The sequence below is a fragment of the Musca autumnalis genome, unplaced genomic scaffold (assembly GCF_047663935.1).
Source record: "Musca autumnalis isolate F117 unplaced genomic scaffold, ASM4766393v1 scaffold_1, whole genome shotgun sequence".
In the NCBI taxonomy this organism is placed as follows: Eukaryota; Metazoa; Arthropoda; class Insecta; order Diptera; family Muscidae; genus Musca; species Musca autumnalis.
This window is the reverse complement of record NW_027411644.1, coordinates 144559483-144568271: the sequence shown is the minus strand read 5'-3', so window position 1 is coordinate 144568271 and position 8789 is coordinate 144559483. Positions and strand designations below refer to the sequence as shown.

Genomic DNA, 8789 nt, shown 5'->3' with positions numbered 1-8789 from the left:
TGACTTTGTGGACTTTAACTCAGCTTGGAGAAGATTTCAAATTAACAGAAAGTCTTTTAGGAGGTTGGCGTTTTTTATTTGAGATGACTTCAATTTTGTTTTTCAAAATAGTCAGGCTTAATCCCATAGTCATTGTTTTAATATTTTATTAAAACAACTTTAATTTATTATTAGCCTTTTTTCTGAGATGTTAAGGTATGAAACTTATGTCGATGATGTGTTGGCAGGAGGACATAATATAGACGAAGCTTGTAAGAAACAAGGTCAATATATTGAAACTTTAAAGGGAACAGCGTGCCTCCCGAAAGAAATGGCATCCAACGGCACAGGTCTGTTAAAACATTTGCTTGTTTCTCTATAAGGTTTAGGAGTCAATAGTACTTAAGTGGCTACTTAAAGAAAATCCTTTGTCGGTTATCGTCCGCTTGGCTGGGTAGGGGCCATTAGTTGCGAAGGTACTTGTCCTAACACTTTGGCAAGAAAAACTTGAGCACAAATTTATTGATGTTGTATGAAATACATATATTTCCTCTCCGGTCGGAAAGTCTTAAAAGGGTTCAAAAACTACAAATCCGTTTTGGAACCGAAAAGATGTAACGTAGTTGTTGTATCGTGACAAGCAACCATAAGAAATTGGATGTAGCACAAACATACACAACACAACAAGTATATTGATACTTACTTGTTGGTTTATATTGTCTTCAAAACAAATCAAATAAAGTTGTTTTAATTCACTAAGACGCTGGCGGTCTTCACTTTATTTAATTCAAAAAAAAGGGATTAAGTAAGTACAAAAACTGACTACCTCGATTCTAACCTGGCGGCTAATTCACTTTTCTCGTTAGTTTCTTTTTATTTACTACTAATACAAAAACCAACTTCTTCTTCTTCTTCTACAGAAGGGGAATCAACATCGATAATTTATTCATCGATTTTGAGTACACCCATGTCGATGTCGTCTCCAGGTTTCTTAGACGATTCATCGACATTCTGGGCCCCTTGCATTAATGCAACTGTAATTGACTCAGCCAATCGTTCTAATTTTGAAATTGCCGTCAGCATAAGGGACCTAGTGTCTTCTTCCCCTTGTTTAGCATTCATGTCTTTCTTCTTTGTTATGGGAATTGGTTGTTGATCTTGCTGCTTTTGTGATGTTTGCGGCTGTTGCAATGGTGGCTGTTGTTGTTGTGACAACAGTTGTTGTTCTTGCTGTTTTTGTGATGTCTGCGGCTGTTGCAATGGTGGCTGTTCTTGTTGTTTTGGCGATCGTTGTTGTTGCAATGGTTGTTGTTGTGGCAACGGTTGTTGTTGTGGTAATGGTTGTTGTTGTGGTAATGGTTGTTGTTGTAATAATGGTTGTTGTTGTGGTAATGGTCGTTGTTGTGGCAATAATTGTTGCTGTTGCAATGGTTGTTGTTGTGATAGTTGTTGCTGCTGCAATTGTAGATGTTGCCATGACTGTTGTTGCAATATATGTTGCTGCTCCAACTGCAGTTGCTCTCTGGTCTTCTTTGGAAGTTGTTGCTGCAGTTGATGAAGCTGCTGGTATTGTGGTTGTGCATGTTGTGGCTGCAGATGTTGTCTTCTTATCGATCTACGAGCCTTTGAATTCAATTTCGGCGAATAAATTGGTAAATAAGTTGGAGACATTGTTAGTTGATTTTGATGGTACATCTCATGATGCGCTTTCACTTTGGTATATAGGTCCGTTCGTGCTCCATTTCCTCTCATATTTGCGTTGTTGTCTATTGTGCTCATTGGTACTGACATTGGATGGATCATGGTGTGATGGCGGTCTCCACATATTTCGCAATTTCGTGGGGAACTACAATCACGTACAAAATGTGATCGGCATAGACAGTTCATACAATATTTGTGTACTCTTACTACATATTCCCTCTGGATAGACGTCATACGTTTGAAGGTTCCACAGACCCGCAGTGAATGATAATTGAAGCACAACATGCAAAGTTCTGCAGATCCGCCATTCATTTTGAATTCTTCAAAAGTGTTGATAATGAAAAGAGAAAAAAAGAAATAGTACACCCCATAGAATATATGGGTAGGTTAATGATGTGTCTACTTGCGTTTATATCACAAAAAAACACAGACTACGAGCTACTACTGATCGGGAGAACACATAGCTTAACTATCGGTCTATATATGTTACCTGTCGATGTTTTTACTTTTACCACTCTTACGTGAGAATCTCTGCCTCTATGAACAGTAATTACTCTTCCCATCTTCCATTCGTTGGGTGGTAGCTGATCTTCTTTTATTAGTACAAAGTCGCCCTCTTCTACCTCCTTTTCCGGATTTTGCCACTTGTATCTTTTGTGTAATTCCTGTAGGTATTCTGTTTTCCACCTTGTACAGAAGTTCTGATGAAGAATTTTAACTTTTCCCATCTGTTGATTATTGACAAATTGTCTTCTGGCAATTCTGGAGCGAATAGTAACGGGCCACCACGAAGAAAATGTCCAGGTGTCAAAGCTTCCAAATCATCCGGATCTTCAGATAATGGTGTTATTGGTCTCGAGTTTAGAACACTTTCTATCCTAGCGAGAAGTGTCGTAAATTCCTCATCCCAATTTATACCTTCCAACCATAAATCTTGTAATAGTATTTTTGCCTGTATGATGATAGGAGATAACCACCCTGCTGGATCGAATAATTTCGAAACTGTTGATAATATTTGCCTTTTGTAATTGTTTTTTCTACTGAGAGCTGCAAAACATTATATGAGAACATATCTGTAACTGCATTCCAACGAATGCCTAACGTCTTTGCAGAACTCATGTCTTCTATTTTTAAAAATTCCGAATTCAACATATCTTCTTCTGGTATGTCAGACAAAAGAAGTGGATTATTTGCTGTTATCTTCTTAAGAGGAAATCCAGCTGACTTCAATGTACGCAATAACTGATTCCGAGCTCTTAATGCGGACTGGATAGTATGACCGCCAGTTAAGATGTCGTCAACATACGTTTCATTCCTAAGTATCTTTGAAGCAAGAGGGATTTTCTGCTTCTTCTTCAGAAGCTAGCTGTAATAGTGTACGTATCGCTAAATACGGTGCACAGTTAATTCCAAACGTTACTCTTGTTAGTTCAAAATCTTCTATTTCATTCGTGACGTTGTTTCGAAATAAAACTCTTTGGAATGCTCTATCTTCTTTGTGAATTATTATTTGACGGTACATTTTTTCAATGTCTCCGTTGAATACAAACTGGTACAATCGCCAATTTAGAAGTACAGATGTGAGATCATTTTGTAAAATTGGACCTATATGCAGTACATCATTTAGCGAATATGAGCTTCTTGTTTTTCGCGAACCGTTGAACACCACTCTCACTTTTGTACTACTACTCTCGGGTTTATACACAGCGTGGTGTGGTAGGTAATAAGAAAAGTATTTCCCGTCTTTTTTAATTTCTTTTGGATTTACCTTCTCCATATGGCCAAGATCTATATATTCTTTTAGGACTTCACTGTAAGTCTTTTCTAGATAATTGTCTTTTTGTAATTTCTTTTCCATGTTTTCATATTGACTTTTTGCCATGAATCTGGATGAATCCAAAAATATCGAGTGAGGAAACTCATGTTTAAAGGGCAACCTAACCACATATCTACCTTCGGAATTCCTATAAGTTGTTTGAGTATAATAATCTTCACAATATTTTTCCGCTTCTGACACAATTGGAATCGAACTTACTTCTTCTTGCTCCCAGAACTTTTTTAACAGTTTGCTGATGTCTTCTGTTTCTTCTGATATTTCTATAGTGGCTAGGGAAATTTCTTTCTGTTTGATTGGACCATATATATACCAACCATAAATAGAGTTCTGAGCTATCATATTTCCTAAAATGTTCTTCTTTACACCTTCTAGTATAATGTATGGAATGATGTCGCTTCCTATAAGTAAATCTACTTGAGCTGAAATAAGAAATCCTGGATCTGCAAGCTTCAAATTCTTTATATCGTTTAAATCTTTTAACACAACTGTTTGTGTGGGTAAAAAACTTGTTAAATTTTTTACAACTATCACTTGAGTCTTGAGTTCAAAACGATTATTTTTCTCGTATAATTTGATTGTACAAACCTTGTCAGCATTAGCCACTACTGTTCCTCCTAATCCACTTATTTTAAAAGTAGCATTTTCCGTCGGTATATTAATTCTTTTTACAATTCTGTGCGTTAAAAATGTCCTCTTTGAAGCTGAATCTATAAGGGCTCTAATAGTAAAGAGTTCACCTGCGTGCTTAATTTGAACAAGAACGGTTGGTAGAATAATGTCATCTTGGCTTAGAGATACATGACTTTCTACAGTAGAATTTTGATTCAATGAACTTGAAGAACAGGGCAAGTCCTCATTTGTAATATGTGCACTTGTATGGCGCTCAGTCTCAGCACGTGGAGAGTTGTGTAAATCTCTGTATGCTGTTCTTGTAGATTGAGGCGTAATATTTGTCATGTGCAGTTTAGTGTGGTGTTTCTTCTTGCAATATAAGCACCTATGCATGCTAACGCACTCCTGACTTATGTGCCCAATTGCAAGACAATTATTGCATAAATGCTTCTCACGAACGGTTTCGATTCTCTGATTTACTGACATATTATTAAATTTGGGACAGTTTTTCAGAATGTGATTCTTTCCACATAAAATACATCTGTTTGGTTGTGAATACTTCTGTCCTAGGTTCTCTGAACTTCCTATGTGAGTTACTGGTTGACCTCTCAAACTATCAATTCTCTCAAGAACCTGATGTCTATTTATTAAAAACTCTTCCATTTGCGACCATTTAGGTAAATCGGAATGAGAATTTAGGGATTGCTCCCATAATGTTAATGTTTCTACCGATAGTTTAGTAGAACACAAATATACTATAATTGGATCCCATTGATCTACATTCACTCCATGTGCTTTGAGAATTGCTAAGCAATCACTAACTGTCGATTGCATCCTTTTAATATCTCTACTGTTTTCTGATTTTACCGGCGAAATGTTAAACAGAATTCTTAATTGGTTATCAACCAGCACTCTTTTATTTTCATACGTAGTTTTTAGAGCCTCCCAGGCTAGTGAAAAACTCTGCTCGGACAGAGGATAACTCTCTACTATTTTTCCTGCTTCACCTTTGGTTTTATTTCTCAAATGGTACAACTTTTCTACCGACGTTAATCGTGAATGGGTACCGTAAATTGCGGTGAACAAATCTCGAAAAGCTGGCCATTCTTCATAACTGCCATAAAAGTCTGGTGTATCGCACGGTGGCACCTTTATGCAAATTTCCGACAGGTCAAAGGTAGTATTCGGAGGGTACATTGTTGAACTATTGAAAAGTGATGGATTTGTAATATCACTTATCGTGTTGTTATTGGACTGAGCCTTCCTTTTCTTTAGTATTTCTATAAGATGTGCTTTTGTCGTTTGATACTTTTCCCTTGTAATATCGAATTCTTCTTTTGCTGTTCTCTTAAAAACACTATCTACTAATTTGTCTTCAGCGAAATATGCACTTTCAAACGAACTCTTTAAACTAAGCCAGTCTTCGTCTAATGTTTCTAATTTCGTTTCAATTAATGAATCAGAAAGCTCCTGTTCAGGAGTTTTTGCTATATTGACGCACATCGCCCGTAAATTATCATTTTCGTATTCGAACCTACTACAAATTGCCGACCCCATATTTCCTATAAGTTGCAGCTACTTTTCTCTGCACTGAATTATCAATTAACTATAACTGCCGAATTTATTTTTCGGTAAATAATGTGGAGTTAAAACTTTAAAATGATATTCGTGCGTAATGTTTTGTGTATCTATTTTTACTTTAAATATGGCTTCTCTGAATAGGTTTATAGAATAAACTTACAAGAAAATGAGGAATTTAATGAATATTATTTGTTTTCGTATGCTGCTAATATAATGAAATATAGTGTAATGCAATTTGCAGTTAGTTAGCTTTTTACGTTTCTTACGATACGTCGCGTTACGTTATACTAATTACTATGGTAACTGATTAACTATTGGTATTTGGTATTCGTTGAGTTCCTACTCTAGAGCACTATGAAGAAGAATGACAAAGAAAGTAAACAATAACATAAACGAGAGTGGTGTTCTTATATTTTATTATTATTATTTTCGTTTTGTTTAATTAATAAAGAAATATATTCATCTAATTTGTGGTCGCACTATGACAATAAATGGAATATTATAAGTGATGGTAATTTAGTGGCAGTAGTGTTCGTTACTTCTCCTGCATATATGTATGTGTATAACAACGAGTGATTTTCAGCACTGTTAAACAAAACAACAACAATCAGCCTTTTCAGGCGAAATTTATAATATTTTATGTTTTCTTTTCAGAAAATACAATGTTCCTAATTGCTTAGGTTCTTTATTTAGTTTTTTGGCTTCGAAGGACCATGTTTAAGTTCCTCTCCGGTCGGAAAGTCTTAAAAGGGTTCAAAAACTACAAATCCGTTTTGGAACCGAAAAGATGTAACGTAGTTGTTGTATCGTGACAAGCAACCATAAGAAATTGGATGTAGCACAAACATACACTACACAACAAGTATATTGATACTTACTTGTTGGTTTATATTGTCTTCAAAACAAATCAAATAAAGTTGTTTTAATTCACTAAGACGCTGGCGGTCTTCACTTTATTTAATTCAAAAAAAAAGGGATTAAGTAAGTACAAAAACTGACTACCTCGATTCTAACCTGGCGGCTAATTCACTTTTCTCGTTAGTTTCTTTTTATTTACTACTAATACAAAAACCAACTTCTTCTTCTTCTTCTACAGAAGGGGAATCAACATCGATAATTTATTCATCGATTTTGAGTACACCCATGTCGATGTCGTCTCCAGGTTTCTTAGACGATTCATCGACAAGTACGACCACAGCTTCCGCTCAAATTATTATTTAAAGAAACCCCTCGGTGAATCGGGCTAAAACAGTTTATTTTGCCGAAATGCGGTCAAAAGTTATGGTATAGTAAAACTGATCGCGAGTTACAATACCCCATACCTCAGTTTCAACATAAGTTAATTTTCTACAAAAAGCTTGATATATAACAATAAGGGGTTGGTTTCGTTTTAGTTTCTTGTCGAAAAACTAAGTGATTGGTTACAAAATTCGGATATACAATTTTTAAATATTTTTAATATAAATGCAAAATATAATAATTCAAGCTAGCGCTGATAGACTCAACATATTCGTACACAAAGTTTACAATGATCTACTATAAATGATAAGAATAGTGGAATTCATAAGAAACATTTGAAATTACAAACATAAAAAAAAAACTTAAAAAATAAAAATTGGTAAATAAAAAATTTTGAAAAAATTGTTTCTTCGATATTCACGCGTCCTTATTTGGGAAATCGTTCAAAAATCTCTTCCGAATTTCCCTACGATTTTTGGGCAGGTCAAGGTCGCACTTTGATCACAAAAACACATGCACAGATGGACGGATTAAGAGTTGACAACACTGCTGCTATAGGCAGGACTTAGCTACAACTTTATTTTGGTTGTTTACTTACCGAAAACTTTCTTTAATTACCGAAATTAGAATTATTTTTTTATATTTTACTGCTTTCCGTCGGTATCTCGAAACATGTGTTACGAACAACCAGAATTTACCAATCCAAGGCAATTTATTTTGGAGTTAACTGCGCACTTGACTTTGTGGACTTTAACTCAGCTTGGAGAAGATTTCAAATTAACAGAAAGTCTTTTAGGAGGGTTGGCGTTTTTTATTTGAGATGACTTCAATTTTGTTTTTCAAAATAGTCAGGCTTAATCCCATAGTCATTGTTTTAATATTTTATTAAAACAACTTTAATTTATTATTAGCCTTTTTTCTGAGATGTTAAGGTATGAAACTTATGTCGATGATGTGTTGGCAGGAGGACATAATATAGACGAAGCTTGTAAGAAACAAGGTCAATATATTGAAACTTTAAAGGGAACAGCGTGCCTCCCGAAAGAAATGGCATCCAACGGCACAGGTCTGTTAAAACATTTGCTTGTTTCTCTATAAGGTTTAGGAGTCAATAGTACTTAAGTGGCTACTTAAAGAAATCCTTTGTCGGTTATCGTCCGCTTGGCTGGGTAGGGGCCATTAGTTGCGAAGGTACTTGTCCTAACACTTTGGCAAGAAAAACTTGAGCACAAATTTATTGAAAGTATATGCTGCAGATTTTGTTTATTTTTGGACCCGTACAGTCCATCTTGAGGCTTGTTCCGACCTCTCTGCAGATGCCTTCCTGGCTACTTTTTCTAAATTTTTTGGAAGACGCGGTTTGCCGAAAACGCTCTTCTCGGATAATGGGCGTAACTTTGTCGGTGTTAACAGAAAACTCAAGAACTTGCTAAATTTTTGAAGTCCGTGAACAAGGAATCTCCACCCAACTCCCGACCATTGTGCTCCGTATCGGAAGACCGGAATGAATTGGTCCTCTGGTTACTTTCTGCGAGAAGCTGATATAAAAGCTCCTCCTGCGTGTTGTTCAACCATACCCATGAAATATATGTATTTCATACATCGAGAGATGTCTAAGTTCAAAAGCACTACACCACATATTTAGGCGCAGATAGAAAGCAGAATATGTCACTGAATTGCAAAGGATATAAAAGTGGAAAACTTGCAGCAATAATCTGAAGGAAGTCGATCTGGCCATCGTTAAAGACGACCTACTACCCCTGACGGAGTGGTGTCCAGGACAAATCCCTCAAACTTTTACCCGCAAATATAATAATGTACGAGTAGTGGATATCGGTTA

General features: G+C 35.9%; 1 protein-coding gene across 2 annotated transcripts; it reads right to left on the bottom strand.

Moving 5' to 3' along the window:
• Positions 1-893: 893 nt before the first annotated feature.
• Positions 894-6758, bottom strand: LOC141387271 (uncharacterized). 2 transcript variants are annotated; one of them, XM_073956746.1, is made up of 4 exons: positions 6725-6758; positions 6589-6661; positions 1888-2000; positions 894-1825 (listed from the first exon to the last, which is right to left on the bottom strand). In XM_073956746.1, the coding sequence occupies exons 3-4, from the start codon at positions 1890-1892 to the stop codon at positions 922-924; spliced, it is 909 nt and encodes a 302-aa protein (XP_073812847.1). In that variant the 5' UTR covers positions 1893-2000; positions 6589-6661; positions 6725-6758; the 3' UTR covers positions 894-921. The 2 variants fall into 2 exon arrangements, with proteins under 2 accessions (XP_073812847.1, XP_073812856.1); XM_073956755.1 differs by lacking the exon at positions 6725-6758 and having other exon boundaries at positions 6589-6706.
• Between the last annotated feature and the right edge of the window lie 2031 nt (positions 6759-8789).